The sequence below is a fragment of the Gastrolobium bilobum genome, unplaced genomic scaffold (assembly GCF_033153095.1).
Source record: "Gastrolobium bilobum isolate Gb01-03AN ecotype WA unplaced genomic scaffold, APGP_CSIRO_Gbil_v1 utg1549, whole genome shotgun sequence".
In the NCBI taxonomy this organism is placed as follows: domain Eukaryota; kingdom Viridiplantae; phylum Streptophyta; class Magnoliopsida; order Fabales; family Fabaceae; genus Gastrolobium; species Gastrolobium bilobum.
Window position 1 is genome coordinate 163,449 of NW_026896367.1, and position 20,934 is coordinate 184,382.

General features: G+C 32.6%; 3 protein-coding genes and 1 non-coding gene across 4 annotated transcripts; 1 reads left to right on the plus strand and 3 right to left on the minus strand.

The window, feature by feature from the left end:
• Nucleotides 1–2,106: 2,106 nt before the first annotated feature.
• Nucleotides 2,107–5,694, plus strand: LOC133299390 (ras-related protein RABD2c). The gene is made up of 8 exons (XM_061498846.1): nt 2,107–2,303; nt 3,466–3,538; nt 3,798–3,845; nt 3,936–3,983; nt 4,450–4,521; nt 4,610–4,765; nt 4,869–4,972; nt 5,378–5,694. Exons 1-8 carry the CDS (start codon nt 2,290–2,292, stop codon nt 5,469–5,471), a joined length of 609 nt encoding a protein of 202 aa, XP_061354830.1. The 5' UTR covers nt 2,107–2,289; the 3' UTR covers nt 5,472–5,694.
• Nucleotides 5,695–6,726: 1,032 nt separating this feature from the next.
• On the minus strand, nt 6,727–8,758 carry LOC133299385 (pentatricopeptide repeat-containing protein At4g16835, mitochondrial). Its single transcript, XM_061498841.1, has one exon. It carries the CDS (start codon nt 8,756–8,758, stop codon nt 6,851–6,853), a length of 1,908 nt encoding a protein of 635 aa, XP_061354825.1. The 3' UTR covers nt 6,727–6,850.
• Nucleotides 8,759–8,902: 144 nt separating this feature from the next.
• Nucleotides 8,903–8,975, minus strand: TRNAE-CUC (transfer RNA glutamic acid (anticodon CUC)). Its single transcript has one exon. It is a non-coding gene; the product is annotated as a tRNA-Glu (tRNA).
• Nucleotides 8,976–10,558: 1,583 nt separating this feature from the next.
• LOC133299396 (phospholipase A1-Ibeta2, chloroplastic-like) lies at nt 10,559–12,157 on the minus strand. The gene has a single exon (XM_061498851.1). The coding sequence runs from the start codon at nt 12,155–12,157 to the stop codon at nt 10,559–10,561; it is 1,599 nt and encodes a 532-aa protein (XP_061354835.1).
• Nucleotides 12,158–20,934: the final 8,777 nt, after the last annotated feature.

Sequence of the window (20,934 nt, forward strand, 5' to 3'; positions counted from 1 at the left end):
CGGAATTAGTGTTTTCTATCTTGTGGAAATAATTTTATCTTTTACCTCATATTTTCTTTTTCTCTCTCTTTTCTTCAATAGGTGTCACATATTTTTTTTTATAAGAAATAATTTTATTTACTGTTATAAGAAACATTAATCTTTTTTTTTTTACACAACAATAATATATTCGGATCTATAACTTATGCAAACTACTCAAAATTATTATCCTTTGTCCACTTCTAATATCATTTAATGATTTTGATAACACATAATATTTTAACTTCATTAAATGATATGGTAATTTATTATTAGATCACAATATAAAACTTTTTATATCGGTAACGCACTTAAATAAAATTTTTTTCTTAATTTTCCACAGTTAATATTAAAAAGAATATTTTCCTTTTTTTCTTAGTAAGCACATAAGAAAATACTATATATTATTTATACTATTATCTTTTATATTTCTACTAAGCATATCTATTTTAATGAAAGAATAATTTTACAAGAGTGAAGCTTATCTATCACGACAAAGGACTGCAAAGGGATATATGATTTTACTTTGATAGTTGTCCAAGCACTTTGTTAAGCAACTTACTTGCACATCTTGTTATGAATTTCGTTTAACTAACTTAGAGCTAGTTTGAATGTGCTTTTAAAAAATAATTTTTTATGAATTGTGTTTTTAGAATGACTTTTGTTAAAAGTTAAAATTATTTTACGTTTAGATTAAATATATAAAAAATACTTTAAAATAAAAAATTTATTTAAATGTTAAAATTAATAAGTATTTTGTATCAAAATAATAATAATTTAATAAATACTTTTTATATATAAAATTATTAAAAAAGTATGTGAACGGTGTGAGTTACGATAAAATTGAATTTAAAAAAAATTATTTGACTCTTCATTTTTATTTTTATTCCAGAAACAAGGAATTCTGACTTTTAAAAAAGATACTTTTTTTAATTTTTTTTAAATTCTATTTTCTTTTTAAAAAAAATCATATCCAAATACATAAAATAACCAAAAAAACTTTTTCTCTTTTGAAAAAACGAAACATCTTTAAAAAAAAAACCATCAAAACGCACTTTTAATGCTCCAATCACAATATTTGGCAGATTCCGTAACCATTAACTAGCCAATTTAACCTATTTATAATGAGAAAAATGGGAATAGAGATGTAAATAAGTAGACGGTTTAATTAGAGCCGGCAAAACGAGCTCGGCTCGGTGGACCAACTCGTCCAACCCGTCAAACGGGACGAGACGGGTTGAGTTTTTTAATCCATCTGAAAAGCGGGGTAGGGCGGGGCGGGCTCATTTTTTGGCGGGTTTATGGCTGGCATATGCGGACCGAGACGGGTCAGTGTAAAATAGGATCGGGCTGGCGGGCCAACCCGCCAAACGGGGCGGGACGAGCTGAGTTTTTCAGCCCACTTTCAAAAGAGGGGGGAGGGGGACTGACTCATTTTTTGGCGGATTGATGGCGGGGTGAGGCGGGGCGGGGCGCTCGCTTTGCCACCTCTAGATTTAATAAAGACTTACCACTCAATCTATATTAAATCAGGTTCAGCCAATTAAACTTATATACGGGACTTATAGATTTATACGTCGCTTATATTATATTATATATTTTAAATAAAATAATTATTTTAATAATTTAAAATAATAAAATAATTATTTTAATAATTTTAAATAATAAAATAATATTATTTTAATTATTTTTTTAATTATTGAATGACTAACAGGCTTAAATAAATTAACTAACTAACTTTTATTTTTTAAATATAGATCAAATTAGATTTATAATTTAAACATAGATAAAATTAACCGACCAAATTAGACCTAAAATATTTTAAATAAGTCTAATTTATTTAAGCTAAACTTGGCCTAGCCCATTTAAACATCTTATTCAGAATTTCAAAAAATTGTCAATTTTTGTTTTTTTAAAAGCAAATACGAACAACATGGCTATTATCAAGTGAGAAGAAGAAAATATCCAATATGGTAAATGGAAACACGGTGCAGGGCACGTGGCAAGCCGGTGATCCTGTTGATACGTCACCCCACTCGCACCCTTGACTCGTAGACCCCGACACCCGCGGGTCATTTTAAAGCGCCACTCCTTCACACGTTTCTTCGATTTCTTCTTCCATATTCTCTCTTCTCTCTCTAATCAAATTCTCTGTTCTCTTTCTCCGGCGACGATCTGAGATTCCGGTCACTCCTCTCGCCGACATACCCTTATTCATCTGTTTCCCGTCGAGTCCTTTCCGATTCATATCGTTTCCCACCTCGCACCACCATGAATCCTGAATAGTAAGTTCCATTTCTCTTCGCTGTTTCCGTTTCTGCTTCAATTCTCGAAAATCCCGTTAGGATCGTTGTTTTTTTTATCTAAACCAAGCTCCATTAGATCTGCCTCAGTCGTCGTGTGTTGGTGGTGAATTTTGTGTTTTGCGAAGTGCTGATTCGGTTTTGTTTTACGTGGTTGATGAAATTTGTTTCGGACGTTGTAGTGGATCGTGCTTCTGGAAACTTCCTCGCTGATTTAGATCTGTTTCTTTAGATGATAGATCCGTTTGCGCGTGTTCAATTATGTTTGGGCTATTTTAAAAATGTTTTGATTCTCTGATCCGGTTTGGGGATTTTCATAAAAACATTTTTAATTTTAGAAAGGATTTGTTTTATCATTTTTTGTGTAATGATGTTGTAATTGCAGAAATTGGGTAGTGTATAGCAAAACATGACAACTTGTACTTAAGCTAAACATGTGTGAATTCTCAGGACTCGGTGATGGTTGTGACTTGTGAATTTCTTGAAAAATAATACCGCGAAAGAATACCAACAGCAATGACTGACTTAAAAAAGTTATTTGGAGGAGGAACAACATGGTTTCATTTTATTCGGTGATGGTGATTAGTGATACTGTATTCTAACTGGGGATTGTTATAGTTTGATTCTTCTGCGATTAGATTTTTTTACTGATGTGAATAAGGGGATTGTTGAAGTTTTATAGATAGATCTATGGATGTGCTGGTTGGGCAACAAGTGGTCCTTCCTAAAACTAATTGATTTAAAAATTTAAAGACATTTTTAGTTATTGATTGTTGCTGAGATCGATAAATGTCTACTACAATCTACTATGGTAATGCTAAATGGACAAAAGTTTTATGGGGAAAAACACAACTTTTGTGCAAAGCTTTTGAAGTTCATGTGAACTTGCGTAGACAAATATTTTATACAAATCTCGAGACAAATTTAATAGTGAAGAATGTGTTGTAGGTGAATGACTTAATCTACTATATGAATGATGTCCTATATACATAGTAACCCGCAATCTACCCTTTTAGACAGTCATTTTTTGTGGCTCGTGTGCTTGTGTTATGTTCCTGTATCCCTGGTCTTCCTCTTAGAAAAAGGATAGACGGTTCCTTAGTTTTTTCCTTTCTTTGATTGGAGATCACTGTGTTGTTTGCAGTGATTATTTGTTCAAGCTTTTGCTGATTGGAGATTCTGGTGTAGGCAAGTCATGTCTCCTCCTGAGGTTTGCTGTAAGTTCTAAGCTTATGTCCTTTTACTTCTTCCCTCTTTAGGTGTACTGTGTTTTATGGTCATTTTTTTTGTTTAATTAATGAAAGACGAAGTTGAGTAGTCCCACTATTCTGTTACTGTGAATTAGAGAATGCATGGTTTACATATGGTGTCAGTGGTAATCATTAATTTGTTTGCAATGTTAAACAAAAGTATTTTCTTAGAGTATATTTTGAAAGATAAGTTACATTTCTTAATATTTATTTTGTTTGGAAACAGGATGATTCATACCTTGACAGCTATATCAGTACCATTGGAGTGGACTTTGTAAGAATTCGTATCCACCATTTAACCTTATTTCCATGTTACTTTCAACACAAATATGTAACAATTCATTTACCATGCTGCCTTGTGTAGAAAATCCGCACTGTGGAACAGGACGGGAAGACGATTAAACTTCAAATTGTAAGTCTATGATAGTAATGTTATTTTAATGTTGAACTTTGACTTGGTTATTTTTTATTCTGATAGGAATGTTTTAATGATTATATGCAAATTTGTTTTCGACATCTAAATTACATCTTTAAATTGTCTCAATTATTTGTATAAAAGTCATTTTGAATGTGCCTAGAAAAAATGCTCAATCTGAAGTTTTCTCCCATGAACTCAAGAATGTCTCACTTCCTTTTTTTTTCTTTATATTTATTGTAATTATCATATGGTTTATTTACTACGAGACTCATTCTAAGTTGTTTCCAGTCACCAATTCTGTCCTTGGTTCATTGGAACAGTAATATTTGAGGGCTTGAGATTAGACATAAAAAGTAGGATTTTTTTTTTTTTCAAACATCCTGCCCCATTGATCTGGGGTTGTTGTTTTGTTGTATTCTGTGATTATTGACAAATTTTTCTGCACTTTTTTAATGTATAGTGGGACACTGCTGGTCAAGAACGTTTCCGTACAATCACTAGCAGCTACTATCGTGGGGCTCATGGCATTATTGTGAGTCTTTTTAAACTGGTCTTTCCCCAGCAATTTCCATTTTTTTATTATGGGAAACACTGGTGTAATCCAGTTACCTTTTTTGCAGGTTGTTTATGATGTCACTGACCAAGAGAGCTTCAACAATGTTAAGCAGTGGCTGAATGAAATTGACCGTTATGCAAGTGAAAACGTTAACAAGCTTTTAGTTGGAAACAAGTGTGATCTCACAGCAAATAAAGTTGTGTCCTACGAGACAGCAAAGGTGATTCTAAATTTGTTTATATTGTATATATGTCCCCCTGACATCTGTTGAATCCTTCCTTTTGCCTGATGTTTTGAAGTTTGTGCTCATTTTTATTTTTCAGGCATTTGCGGATGAAATTGGGATTCCTTTCATGGAAACTAGTGCTAAAAATGCCACCAATGTGGAACAGGCTTTCATGGCCATGGCTGCTGAAATAAAGAACAGGTGCTGTATTTCCGTGTGTCATTTCATTAAATATAATACCAATGTGTGTAGGTGTGAGTTGAAGGGGCCTTGGTCCCTTAAGCATGTGAGCTTTGGTTTGATTCCGAGATTCATGTGTATTATATATATATATATATATAATACAGATGAATCTCGTTGAGAGGAATTCCGACCTTTGTGGCACCTGACCTTATAACGAGGGATTGGTCTCTCACCTACCGGGTTGGGAATACTGCAAAACTAAAATTAAAAAAAGAAATGTCATTAAATTTGTCAGGAAAGGACGTCTTTTTTCTGCTACGAGCTCTTTGTTTTAGTTTGTGGAGTTGAATGAATTTTGTTTAGTGAATGGATACTGACCAACTTATATTGACCTATTTGCTTGTCCTTGGCTATTTCCCACAGAATGGCAAGCCAACCAGTGAACAATGCCAGGCCTCCAACAGTCCAAATTCGAGGACAGCCAGTGAACCAGAAGTCTGGTTGCTGCTCGTCTTAGAGGCGAAGTATTCGTGGTCGTAGACGTTTATGTGTCTCAGTGGCATGTAAAACTAGTTTTTTACATAATACTTTAATATGAAGATTGTTCGTCGTGATTTGCTCCTTATCGTTCAGCTCGTTGTTAAAACTTCCATTCTTTTCAATGTATTTGATTTTAAAAAAACATTGTACAAATTAGGAATATTGGTGAATAGCAGTATTTGCCTTGTTCTTTGTCCCAAGCACATTTTACCTTATGCAATCGCTTCTTCGCGTATTCGTTTACTGGACTCTGTAGGAGTAAAATCTTGTCAATCGGATCCACGCTCGTAAGTTTATGAAATACAATAGATAGAAAACAGGATTTTTTTTATCATCTATTTTAAAGAAGATTCACTTATTATCATTTCATTCTGTTCTGTTATCAGTTAGTGCGTATCTTCTGCATTAATTATTGGGTATATTTTAGGCTCTAGGAAGAACATCTCTAAAGTCACCAAGATAGGACGGCATATATATTATGTTCTGAATTCTGATTCACAGTTCTTCAATTAGTATTCTATAGTAAGAAAGCGCTTTTATGTCATTCGGTTAAGCAATTGGTGCACGTGATAGATTCAATTCGGGAAACACTATCCTAACTACAGCCACAATCAGAGAATAATTTTTTATATTAAAAATAATAATTTAAATAATGTTAAAAAAGTTAAAATATACTAAAAATGCCAAATCAATTCGGGGCAGGACTACCCCATGTAGTGTAGAATCCCCCAATTCAACAATCCAATGTCCAACGAGAAGATTACATGTTGGCTCTGTTTCCTAGTGACTCCAGCATCCACAACTTGAAGTGCAAGCCACACAGCAAGCAATAGATACTTGTGCCATAATAGATAGATGAGCAACTGTCTTCTCAGGGTCAGTTTCCAGATGACTATAGTTGGAACTCCCAACACAATCCGTGTGGCTTTTTTTTTTTTTTTTGTAAATTGTAGCTTTTTTATTTTGACGTTACAAGTGTTCGTCCTTCTTAAGGCTGCATTTGGGTAAGTATTTATTCTCGGGGTGCTGAAAAAACAACAATCAATTGTTTTTTCTCTTAGTCCTAGTCTGTCGAGAGCCTGTGGAATGGACCTTACAACTGTCCAAAAGGATAGCTAACAAGTAAGGTGTGGGTGAAAGGACTTGAAGTTAATTTTCAGCGCCATAGCCAACTAGTTCAACTGGAAATTTTATGCGATACTAGAGAAATTAAGCGCACTGTTCTGAATCTCTAGCATAGTATTCCTGTCTGTGTATAGCTGAACCAAATCAACTTCAAGGTGAATAGCATGACAGCATTGCTCTTGCAATAAAAGCATACCCTTAAATTCAATAACAGGCTGCACACTAGCAAGCTTACCAGTAATCGCTGCAGGAGCAGAACCCATCCTTGAAATGATGAAACCTAGAGGTATCCCTAACAATAATTTCTCTTCCTTCTATAGCTGAGATGTACTTGATTGCAGAGTGACAATCTCCACAAACTCTCAAGTTTTTGAACACCCGGATTGGAACCCCTGAAGGTACCTTTAGAAGTCCAAATGCAATTGCCAATTTCTCACTATGCCATAAAAGAAGCTGTTCTTTAAGCTCCTCTCCGACATCATGCAATGCAAATTCAAGATCTGGCACATAGCCGGCTAACTTCATTTTCTTCTCCAATTCATTTAGTTTTTCGTGTATAGAAGCCAATTCAGGGTGCAATCTGTCACTTGATCTAAACTCATGTACCACACAGTTTATTTCAATCCAGCTAAATCCAGGTGTCTTCACTACGTTATTTTCTTTCATTGATTTTCGGATCCTAGCAACATGGTCCCATCTGTTTTGTGCTGCATAGACATTAGCCAATTGAACATACCCAGTTGCACTAGTTGGATCAAGCTCAAGCAGATTCTTGGCAGCAAACTCAGCCAGGAGTAAGTTTTTATGGATCCTACAAGCACCTAAGAGTGTTCCAAAGATGGCAGGATGGGGCTTAAAAGGCATACTTTTTATCAAGTCTACAGCCTCAGATAACCTACCAGCTCGACCAAGAAGGTCGACCATGCATGCGTAGTGTGCTGGCTTAGTTTCAACTCCATAATCCCTTACTATTGCGTTAAAGTATTGGACCCCAAGATCCACCAATCCTGCATGGTTACAAGCTAATAATACTGCAACAAAAGTAATCCAATCTGGCTTCATGCCTTCTTCTTTCATCTCATCAAACAAATGAAGAGCTTTTTCACCAGCTCCATGCTGAGCATAACTAGAAATCATTGCATTCCAGGTTACAATATCTTTATGCGGAATCTGAACAAATAATTTCCATGCATCCTTTAGATCCCCGCACTTGGAATACATGCTAATCAACGATGTTACTGCCGTCGTATCACTACTCAACGGAGATTTACAAACTAATTGATGAACTTGTTTACCCAGCTGCAATGCTGACAAATTACTACAACCCAACAAGACACTAGTCAAGCTCAAAGAATTAGGCTTAGCCCCAGTTTCTAACAATGTCTTGAAAAGCTTCAACCCATCCTCTGCCCTGCCATTCTCAACATATCCAGCAATCATAGCATTCCATGTCACCAAGGTCTTGAAATACATTTCCTGGAACAATCTTTCTGCTGATTCAACCCTCCCAAACTTCATGTACCCAGTGATCATGGCAGTCCAAGTAATCACACTCCTCACCCGCGCAGCATAAAAACACTCCACAGCAGAATCTAAATCCCCACAAGCCACATATCCCGACACCATTGCACTCCACGAGACACTATTCTTCTCTGGCATTGCAGAGAACAACTTGAGTGCCTCGCCCATTAGTCCAACCTGAGTATAACCCGAAATCATGGTGTTCCACGACGCCGTATCCTTCTCAGGCATGCTGTCAAAGAAACCACGGGCATTGTGGATGCCAAAATTGTTCAAATGACATGCCAACATGATATTATAAGAAACACTATTTGGTTCAGGAATTTTCTCAAACAGTTTGCGAGCATGTTCGAAGTTACCACGTTTCTTGGCAAAGGCAGCAAGGAGAGAGTTCCAGGTAACAGTGGACTTCACTTTCATACTCTCGAACACACGGACAGCAGAATCTGTGTCACCAGATCGAACATAGTTGGTGATGAGTTTGTTCGAGGCAATGACATTGTTAAGATCGAAATTGACGGTTTGGTGTTTGGTTGGTGCAACAAAGGACGAGGTTGACAAAGGGTTTTGTTTCTTACTCCTTAGTAATCGTAAATAATACATATGCAAGAGCTTCATCTGTTGACAAAGTAATGTGTTTCATCTGTTATAGGAGGAATAGCTAATGTACAAGAGCTTCAAATGTAGTTCAAGACTTCAAGTAGAAAAAAATATATATGGGAAAAAAAAAAAAAATAGGAAAGAGAGAAAAAAAAATCAATATTCCGTTGCCGGGACTTGAACCCGGGTCTTTCGGGTGAGAGCCGAATATCCTGACCAACTAGACTACAACGGAATTGTTGATGTAGTTGGATCTTTTAATTATACTCATTTTTATTTCTACTTTATTGCGTCGTGGTTTTTCTTTTTAACGGAGAGATAGTTGTATGAGATATTGTGTTGTGAATTTGTGTTGATTCAACTATAATTATATATTCCAGTACCATCTTAAATTCTGCCACACACATTCACAATATCTTATACAATTAATTAGCACTTTTTCTATCTAAATATATGATATTTTCACTCATAAACATATATATAACACTAGATAATTTGTAGGTGGTTTACTAGAATTCACTGGTTTTTATTTTTACGTACAAAAATACCTTACCTTCTACTAGACAAAAGAATCAAAATGTCCTATACATGATTTGTTAGAGGCTCATGCTCTTGAGAGTTGAGACTGCTGGAAAAAAAATGTTAAGATATATGTGTGCGAAGCTTAGTGAAAAGCTGGACGGAAAGGTAGGTCAAATTCGATTTTTGAGTTTGTGGGAATTTAATTTAAAAAATTGTAATTTATTATTATTGTTGTTGTTAGTTTTTAAAATTAAATATGGTGAAAGCGGGAAATTGCCAAATCATATTAAATTTCTTAGTACTCTATCAGTTTATTTGTTTGTATTAACAACGGTACGTAATCAATGACAACAGCTCAAGTCAAAAGTGATCACTTGAACATAATTAATAATATTATGTATAAATAAATTTCATTACATGATTTTTACAAATTTTTTGGATAATAAGATGTAAAAAAATATAAATTTCAACACAAAGTCTTTACCTTTCGTTTTCAATAAAAATAAGTGTAAATTACTTGAATATATTAACTTGCAAATAACAACACTAAAAAGAATTTGAACAAAGACATTAATATTTATAAAATGATTTTATTACGCAATTAATTTTTAAATTTCTTTTTTCTTCATAAAATAAATAAATATAAATATAAAGAAGATTTAAACAAAAAGTGTTAAAAAATCAAAGTGTAAATATCATAATAAAAGTATGTGTCCTTTTAAAGGATACAAATATAGATCCTTTTAAGAAAGAAATAGATAAAAAAATTAGACTCACATCTTTATTTTTTCAATGAGACCCATGTCTCTTTATATTTATCTCTTTTTTAAAAAGTATCTAAATTTATATTCTTTAAAAATAACACACTTTTTGCTATCCATTTCTGTTCCATGAGCGCAATGACCGAGGAAGAATTGCAGTGTTATCAATATTTCAAATAGGTATGTTTTTCAGGGCTCTTGCCGCACAGTAGTTTGAATTTTTGCGAGATAAGGTTCACACATTTCATTCTATTGTTATTTATAAAATAATTCAGAAAAAGGTTGAGATTCTTTCCTAATTTGATACGTACGCGGCAATTGTAAGTGCCAACTACTGGCCTCTGACCTCTGTTAGTTATATGTGGAAATAGTTTACCCACACGCAAAACACTCAATTATTTTTAACTTGTGTCAAGTGACTTTTTGAAAATGATGTGTATCCGAATGCAGAAGAAGAACTATAAACAAAGAGAGACATGCATGACACACGGGCTACATACATATAACGTGGTTTGTATTCACATTTGAGTTTAGATTAAGATGGACTGGGCAAATAACCAGAGATAGAGAATGATCCCTGTCTTTGAAGATTCACACTCAAGGATTTAGCCTTGTTAGTATATAATTTTTTTACATTAGAGCTTTGGTATTGCATTAATTTAGCCAAGCTTCTCTTTGCATTGGCTCTAAATGGACAATTAGAGGCCAAGAACCCATCCACTAAGTGTAGGTAAGCCTCCAAGTCATGACAACATGCCATGTCAGCATCCGGTTTCAAATATGGCGACATCTTCGTATCCACACGTAGTTCTGTCCCCACGTGCGAGTACTCATCCAGCCTGTCAAGGACAGCACCACCAACTTTGGAGGTCCTTAATTTTTGCTCAACCTCTTCACTCACCAACATCCCAGGAACCCTTGTGATCAAATCTTGGGAATTCACTATTCTCAACACTTTCACATTTTGGGCCATGACTTTATCCCCAAAGGCCTTGTTACCCACCCTGGGCCCACCAAAGGAAAAAACAGCCACTGGTGGTACTTCTGGGCTACAAGTGCTGATCTCATCAGCCACCAACAACGCCAGTGCCGCACCGAGGCTGTGTCCTGTGACCGTTATGCTTAGGGTCTCACCTTTGTACACTTCCATGAGCCGCTTCACCTCTTCGATCACGGACTCAGCCAGGCTCGGCACGTGAGCTCCTCTTGTCTTGTACAGGCTCAAGAACCCGCACTCTACTTTGGGCTTGGGCTTGGACTTTTCTTGGGCTTTTGTGTCATCGGTTACTTCGATTAAGTGCGCTCTCATATTCTCCGCCCATTCAAGACACGTGGCGGTCCCGCGGAGAGAGATAACAATGTCCCTCCGACCCAAACGCGCGATCTCCCTCCAATCGTCGCAAACGGCGACGTATCCCATCCAACTTGACCTTTGGGTCATCCATCCAAGATCCGGGGCAACTTCGTCGACCCATTTGGGCAACCCGATTGATGACGTGGCGTAGAGGCTTTTTGTTACTCTGTATGACCTGTCCTGCAACGCCACGTGGCGAGGAAACGGAGGCTCCTCTGCTGACATGGCAGGGTTGGAGTGAAAGGAATTGTACGCGGCTTGGACGAACTCGCCGTAGCGCACCACCTCTCGCCGAAGATTCTCGTCGAGAGGGTCGAGCATGCCTTTCCAGTCTTTGCTGCCGTGGTATTCCCTCCACCGGCTTCCGAGGGCGTTTCGCGGCGAGTACTCCGCCGTCTTGGAGAGCAAACGCTGAAGGCGGTTGAGGTGGCGCGGTGACATTTCCTCGGTGGCTTTCATGTCCGACCACATCCTCGCAAGGTTTAGACCTTCCAGAACGTTCTTTCCTTTCTTTTCCGTTGTTGTTGTTGTTGTTGTTGTTGTTGTTAAGTCATGGCTTTCGTCATTGTTATTTTGAATTGGTTGTTGTTGTTGTTGAGTGGGAGGTTCCGGCGATTGTTTGAGGAGGAGTTTGTCGAGGTTAGCGAGGTGCAACCGTGTGGACTCGGTGGTGGAGGTTGGGAATGGGTTCAAGGGTGAGGCTCGGCATCTGAAGCTGGCGCGTCTTGTTTGGAACATGTGAAGGTTGTTTGCGGGTAGGGTTGAGCTTATCTGCATCATGGTGAATCACAATAACAATATTAACGGTTTGTGCGTGTTAGCCCTGAAGATGATGGATGAAATAGCAGGTGAAGACAGCGTCAATTTTTAGAGACCACTTTAAACAAACTAGTGTTCGAAACGGATCTAGGTGTGGGTATTTAAAGAGGGGTGTTATGTTATTGCCATTGGTTTTGGTCGTATATTACGGACGGAACCAAGTTTCGTGGGTGCCACTTTAACTTTATTAAAAGATGGAAGTGAGGGACACAAAAAAGTGCTTGTATCAAATGGACTTTCTGTTCGTGCTCGGGTTCCCAAAATCATAAGTGGAATGTAAAGTTTTTACATTATTATTTGAAAAAAGTATATCTTATTTTAAACGACGTAAAATTATGTTATTTTAAGAGAGAAGAAGAGAGAAATCATGAAAGAGAAAGAGAGGGTGGATAAAAAATAAAATAAATGTGTAGATCTCATTTCTTTATGAGAGTAAAATGACACAAGTTGTATTATTTAAAAGTACAAATATTTTTCCTTCATTATTTAAGGAAAAAGAGTGTGTCGTTTTAAAAAATACATACTTAGATCATTTTAGAAGAGAGATAGATACAAAGAGGTGTGGATCTCATTGAAAAAATAAAAATAAAAAAAATAAAAGTGTGAATCCTACCTTTTTGTGTTTACATTTCTTTTAAAATGACTTAAGTAAAGGACACACAATTTTTTTCATTATTTAATAGTGAATAAATATATTATTGAAGATATAAACTTTTGATGATTGATTTTGTCAAAAATTTTAATAATTTATTGATACATGATTAAATAATAATATAAAATAATATTACGTAAAAAGACATCAATTTTTTCTTAAGTCAATAAAGCATCACAGTTAAATTCTATCAATATGAGGAGAAAACAAAACTTAAATTGGAAGTGTTTTTTAAATTTAGCTTTTCCTTATAAGTAAAAACTTAGCTAAACTTAATTTTACAAAAGCTCTTATCATAAAAGAGATTTTTTTATAATAAAGAAAAAAAATTAAAAGTTAAATTTTTTGAGAATGAGCTTCTTTGTAAGATATATATATGTCGATTTTTTGGAATTGTCATATTTATTTTTTAATTACACAATTATTCTAAATTTATATATATATTATCATTTATCCTAATATTTTACCCTAATAATAAATCATTTCATCTCTTTCCCTTTAAAATCCTAAAACCAATTTTATACAATTATCAAATGCATGGCTTTTAATTTTATTTTTAAAATTTTTATTTTTAACTTAAAAGTAATTTTTAACTTAAATTTTTGTTGCCAAACAAACTCTCAATATTTAATGCTTTACGGCTTTTCCCACAAAAAATAATAATAATAATTAAAATCATGAAGTGCTAACAAAAAATTCTACATGAAAGCCCGTGGTCGTGTTCCACAAAGGCAAGCAACCACTAAGGAACGGGATCACTCGGTTTTAGTCTGTATTTACTGATTCATCCCTTTTGATTATAGATGTCAAAAGCATAGTATTGGAAATATGCGTTTTGTTTGACTTTTCGTATCACGCCAACTACTTCTACTATAGTTAAAATTTGTGTTGTCAACTGTACGGTCAGCGATCTTTTATTCCTTTTCGGAAAAACTAACATTAAAAAAGGGGGAAGACTGAAGCGGATATAGTTGAGAGTTGTTGAGGTCAATATACCCGAGTGAATTTGCTTTGTCGGAAAGTATTCACGTATATATAGTCTTCAATTTCCGCTACTACATGGTTGTTACACTTACGAAATAATAGTTTAAATATGTACCAAAAAGATAGAAAATAGTTTAATATAAGCAGAACTTGAAGGTAGTTATTGATCCTGAATACATATGTGTGTACATATATGTTGTATGTGTGTGTGAAAAACTGAAAATTCTTGTGAAGTCAAGTCATGTTATTACTTTCTCCGAAACACTGGGGCCATGCATCTCAATAAATCAATCTGGTTAGAAGTAGGTGATTTTTCCTGCAAATTTATTTGGGGCAAATTTGATATTTTATTATAGTGCGTTCGTTGGCACCAAGTTATCTCGTATCTGATATTTGATTCAAATGCTCAAGCATGTTGTAATATAGATGTTGATCATTTCAAGTTTCAAGGGCTCAAGGCCTAAAAAGTTTGATCCGAGAATATTGGTTACAAAAAGTAGTTTGAACATTTTCACCGGAAAAAAAGTAGTTTGAAGATTGAATACATAATAAATAGAGTAATTCAAGTCAAATTGCGCATAGGGAAAATTAATGGAAAAGAATTCCTAGCTTTAGACATTAGTCTAAATTTATTTTTGTTGAACTCAATCAGGCCAAAGTATTACGTAATTTCTTACGTAATATTACTTGCGTTCTAAGTTGTAGTGAACTAATTTATCAAAACTAGCTAATAGCAATTCAAAAGTTTTAACGAGTCCGTCCTCGCTTTATAATGAACCCCTTTTTGAATAAATATACATATCATCTTGGTCTCTAAAAATTGCATGCAAAACAAGAAAACGTTATCAGTTTTGTCAAGAACATATTTTTGTCCAATTGTCTAACGCAGTGTGTACATGAAAGAGGCTTTGACCTTCAGAAAATGCCGCCGGTTGTAGTTGAAATCTGGTCAAATATTTAATATTGTTCTCTTGTCTTCTTCTTTTTTGGTATCTGTAGGTAGTTTTCCATTTTCCATTTTCCATTTAGTGTTTATTTACGTCACAAAGCGCGCACACACACATATATATATATTGGTCTGATTTTTACAAGTATGAAACTAAACTTATTTAAATTCTTTACAAAATGACTGTTATTAAATTGTTCTGTAGAACTTCCAGCTAATTAATCTGTGTGTATTCTCACTTCGAAATGTAGCTAAAACTAATATTATATAGCTACGTACTTAAAAAATAATAATAACAAGGGTATTATTGAATTTCTATTAATGTTAAAGTATGTAGTCATATGGTGTACCAAGATGAATATACCAAAAATATGAAGATAGGAAAGATAAAAAACCACTAGGATTGATCTAACGGTGAAGAGTTTGGATAGGTTATACTATGTTAAAAAAAAGAATTCGCTTTTTCTGCCGTCACTGCAGATAAGTTATATGCAATAAGCCTAATACAATATTGTTTTGAGGCGAAAATCATGATATTTTTGTAATTTTAATTTATTTCAGGATTATTATAGTTTTTATAATACTAAAGGCATATTTTTTTAAAAAAGTCATTTGTGTTTAAGTTGAGGTTTTAAAGGACAAGTGTATTTCAACCTCTGATGGTTTTACCTTGATTGCTTGTCTTCCAATATGAAGTCAAAAGTGACATTAAATTATTGTGTTCTTTCCACTAACAAGGTGGTGATTGTAACCTCCACTATATATAACACTACATGTACATGTACCTGAAAATTCTGCCGAAATATTCTTGCAAAGGGTACTACATTTAATAATTGATTATATGGGTTGGAAGCTCCCTCTCCCACCATGTTACAACTTTGTTAATGGCGCAATATCTTTGTGAAATAATTTTAAAATAGTTTTGCTATATCCTCTTAAAATATCATTTATTAATTTTTTTTAATATTTAATAAATGGATTATTTAACAAAAAATATTTAATACTGAGATATAAAATTAAAGACATCAATATTTTTGTTTGTTATAAAAAAATTTTAAATTTTTTTTTTAAATTGTTCTATCTTTATATATATGGGCAACAATATATAGCTAACCGCCATCATTTCCATCCACTTCTTTTTTCCTTTTTCTATGTTACCCCACCGCAAAATTAGCACTGGGAAAGTGATGGTACCACACTATATATGCAACTAGGGATGAAACTGGGCCGGGCCGAACTGACCTACAGGGATCTATGGCTCGGCCTACGTCAGGTCAAACCTGATCTAGTATATTTCGTAAAATAGGTCGGGCTTGGGCTTTAAAAAAGTTTGTTCAATAAAAATGTCGTAGGCTCACTTTCACAAGAGGTCTGACCCATAAGCCTACAGTCGGCCTATATCTTACTATTTATTTTAAATAAAATAAAATAGAATAAGTATGACTTGAAGAAAAAATAAAAGATATAAATTTAATCAATTGCAAATATTTATAACTTAATTATATTCGATTATATTTTAATAGAAATTCGACTTTATTTCTTATGTAAGAGGAACCAACATCTCAGCATGTTAGATTGTGTATATGAATATATTAAAAGATTTTTGGGAGATGTTATACTTACTACAAACATCATGAAGTGTTTGTTAGATTCATGTAATTATTTTAATTTACATAATATGAATTTGTTTGTTGGATCTGATGAAATATATGTTATTTAGTTTGAGCATTTTGCTTTTGAAATTGACTTAATACAGATTGTATGAGTTTTGTTGTGATTCATGATTATGTTTGGACGTTGAAATTATGATTTTTGGTATAGCAACAGAATTTGAATATTTTGTGAAGTTGATTCATAGTTATGCTTGAAAGTTAAAAATTAATAGGCAAACGGACTAGGCCAGGCCATTTGTTATTTTATAAACGGGTCAAGCCAGACTAACAGTTAGACTCGAACTAGGCTTGAGCAGAACCAAATTAATTTTTTTTAAATAGATTTGAACTTTTCGGGGCAAAACTTGACTCAACCCAGCCCACTTTTACTCCTATATGCAACTTAACAAAAAAGTGACTTGCAAATAGTCCACAACTCGATGATGGCTAATGGATTATATCTATCATCAACGGTAAATTAACAGTGCATATACACCTTTGGATACATCCATTAACTCATGTTTCCAATGCCTCCATAAACCATATCTCTATTGCAAGGTAGAAATTAGTATTTGCAATGCGCTATGAATCAATTTGTATCGATGAAAAAGTAATAAATTTTAACGTTATTTTATTTACATATGATGATTTTAATTTATTAGTTACGTGAGCTATATATCAAATAAAATTAACGTTTAAGACTAACATTGTAACTTACATTGATTTAAAATTATCATAGCTCATGATTGTATGAGTAAAGATCAAGTTACAACGGTACAAAAACAATAAGTCTGACACTAATTTTAATTATTAATTTACTTACATCTAATTACTCTAATTTATTAATCACATGATATGTTAAATGTAAGTAAAATCAATGATTGAAATTGAAAGTATAAATAATTTATGCTACTATAAAATTATCATGCCTTTTATGGGGAAGAATTAATTTATACTAATATAAAAATAACAAATCTTGTATCAAATAGTAATTATTGATCTACTTGTATCTAAAATATCTAATTTATTAGTCACATCTTGACAAATTTCTATTCTGTATGCTTGTATATATAATTTAGATGTATTACATGCATAAAAGTGTATTAAATTAACTTATTTTATATATTTTTTTAAAAACTTAAATCACAACTTTTTTCAGTACTCTATAAATAAAAATTATTTACGCGTAAAATATAATATAATTCAAACGCGAATGAAACATATAAGTTGATACTTAATTGATATAATATCTTATGAGTATAAAATATAGGGTTTTATAAGAGTTATGTTGTAAGAAAAGTGATTGTGTAATGTTATAGAGATTCGTTTTGCGTGCCGTAATTTCTTTTTTTTTTTTCAAAATGTGTGGGCCCCACAAAATGTCATGTGTGTAGAAAAAATTATTTTGTCATGTTAAATGACAAATGCAAATCCCTAAAATATATAAACAGATGCATTTTATTAGTTTAACTCAATTCTATGTATACGAATTTATACTATAAAAAAGTAATTCAGCATTAGTGTAAGATAAAACTTATGTTACATATTATATTACAAAAAAATCACCCATGATTTTAAATGAATAATTTTAACATTATAATAAAGGAAAATATTAGCCTCATGTGATTAGAAAATAATAAGTCTTTTCTACACATTCAAAAAGATGTGGGACCCACTTCAAATTCTTTTTTCTCTTTTTCTGTGCAATGAGACACACATAAATTTATAAGTGTAACATAAAATATCTTATCTCATGTTACATAAAAAAATATAATCTTATATAGATAATATTTTTTTCAAATTACATAAAGAGAATAATATTTTCCTAATGTTGGATCTTGGTACAGTTTGTTCATAAAAGGTTGGAGATCCGGTTGTTCCTCAGTCATGAATCGTTTACTGTGCCTCTGATGCAACGCGCTCCCTACCTACTTTAGATTCAAACTTTCAATTCAATTACTGACAACAAACATAGGAATCTTTTAGTCGACCTTTTTTTTTAGCTCCACTGTATTTTTCATCATAGTGTATATTTAGAGCTGCTTAATTTTTAAGAAAGAAATATCTTTTAAAAAAGTTATTTAATTGAAATTTTAATTATAAAATATTTAAAAAACAAATAGTTCAAACATATACACGTTTTATTCACGTTAAGAGTCTGTTTGGATGAATTTTTTTTCTTCAAAAGCTGCTTTTTTTAAGAAAAAAAAGTACTTCTCAAAAAATGTCTATTTAGATACCTTCTTTTAGAAAAAAACAGAAGTAATAAAAAAAGTCAAAAATTTACTTTTTTCAAAAGCTAAAAATTTTAGCTTCTAAAAAAGACAGAAGTCAAAAGTTAAATATTTTTTTCAAAAATTAAATATTTTTTTTAAAAATCTAATATTTTTTAAAAAAATTTAATTAGCTGTAACTTTTATAAAAAATAATTTTAAAATAAGGAAATTATAAAAAGAACTTTTTTTGACAACTCAATGGAGACGCGCTCTAATTGTTCTGATTCGGAAGCTCCATTTCCTCCCTAAAGCTAAAGCTATGTGTCTTCCAAGTGTTGTCAGGTTTGATCAGCTTTATACTGCCTTTTTATTTGTCATTATTAATATGGTTAGGTATTTTTTCTTTATTATTTTATTTTTTGGATGATTCACGATTATCTTTTACGAGAGATAATCTTATTCAGAACGGGTCTATGATTAAAGGGAAATGTTTTTGTTATGTAATATAACATAAAAACAAACTTCCTACTCTCACAAAAGGAAGAGAGATGAGAGAGAATAGGAAAAAGAGAAAAAATTTAAAGTGGGTCCCATATAAAATTTGTGTGTGTAGGAAGATGATTTTATATTATGTAACATAATAAAAATAAAACCCTTGATTAAAATTTTAAATCACTATAAAAAATAGTATTAAAGAGGATCAATCACATGTTCTCACCTCATATGCTTAGCTCACATACCTTAACTGAACTATCATTATTTGATTCTTTATTTTTTATTAAAATATATTATTGAGTATACCATGTGAATCGCATTATATAAGTGGAGAATAGGAGAAAAAAGTGTCGCACATCCTTTTCGGCTATAATTGTTTTTGGAAGAATTTGTGCTATCATTTAAGTTGAGTATTTGATTTTGAGAGGTTATTATTACTATTTCTTTTTCCCGTTCGGAAAGAAAGACCACCGACCGTGAGGTAAACGTGGATAACGAAAGCGTAGTAAACACAAAGGGGCTGGAAACACGGTTCTATATTTTGAATCAAATATCAAAATCTATGATAAAGTTAAACAAATAGTTTTAAAGTTTTAATTAATGTGTATCATTATTATTAAAATAAAAGGATTTTATATTAGCATTTATCAATCCTTTAATCCGTCTTTCTTTATTGTCTATTTTAGTACTGATGGAATCAATGATATAATAATAATGTAATAAAATATTAATGAATGTCAATGTAATATCCTGTTACACTGAAAATACATACTAGTTTAACATTATTTTGTAAAATAGTATAATCCATCTTATGAAAAAAAATATCAAATTTAATGAAAGTATATTGTTTTTCCCGAGTTTTATCTATGTATAGCATCATGTTCTTTGGTAACATAATTAAATTACCCAATTCATTCATTAATTACTATATATCTATTAAATTAGAGCATATGTATGACTTATATTCTTATTTACTCTAAAATTTGAATGGCTGTATTATTTTTATTTCTTTTATTTAAAATTCCAAATTTTATTTTTTTTTTCAATTTAACTATGCATATATTATTTTAGTTTTAAATATATTCTATTTTTAAAATTTTAAAAAAATTAAAATCATTTAAAAATTAATACAATGCACTGAGTGCTCACTATTATTTATTAAATTTGACTTTTTTTTAACATGAGAATGATTTATTTTTTTAGTTTATTATTCTTAAAAAAATGACATGTAATTTTTATTTTAAAATTCTTAATTCCGTTTAAACCTAACAATATACGTTCCTATTTTATTTTTTAAACATTCTTGTAGCTAGGGGTGTTAACGGGCCGAGCCGAGCCGAACTTTGATCTTAACGGGCCAAGCCTGTATTTAAACGTGTCCGACTGGCCTTAGCCTGTTACCTGTTACGAATACAATATTGGCCTGTGGCCATGTTTATTTACAAAAAATAAAAGTCTGTGTGAAGCCTGTCTTAGCCTGTTAGCATGTTAAAGAATAAAAATAAGAGAACAGAATTCCACAAAAAATCAATTTCCAGATAGAAACTTTAACTTCCAATTTGCAGCAATAATTTACAAAGTCTACAATAAATAAAAAAATTAAAGTGAGAGAAGGTAGATAACAGGTTATATTATCTTAGCCCATTATAAAAAAGTGCCAACAAAAATAAAAATAAAATAAAAAAAATAAAAAATAAATTGACACAAACGAGCCGTGCACAGTTGAACGAATGAGTTTTTGTGAGTTTGTTTGTGTGAAGGAGGATGAAGGATAATATAGAACAACAGTAGTA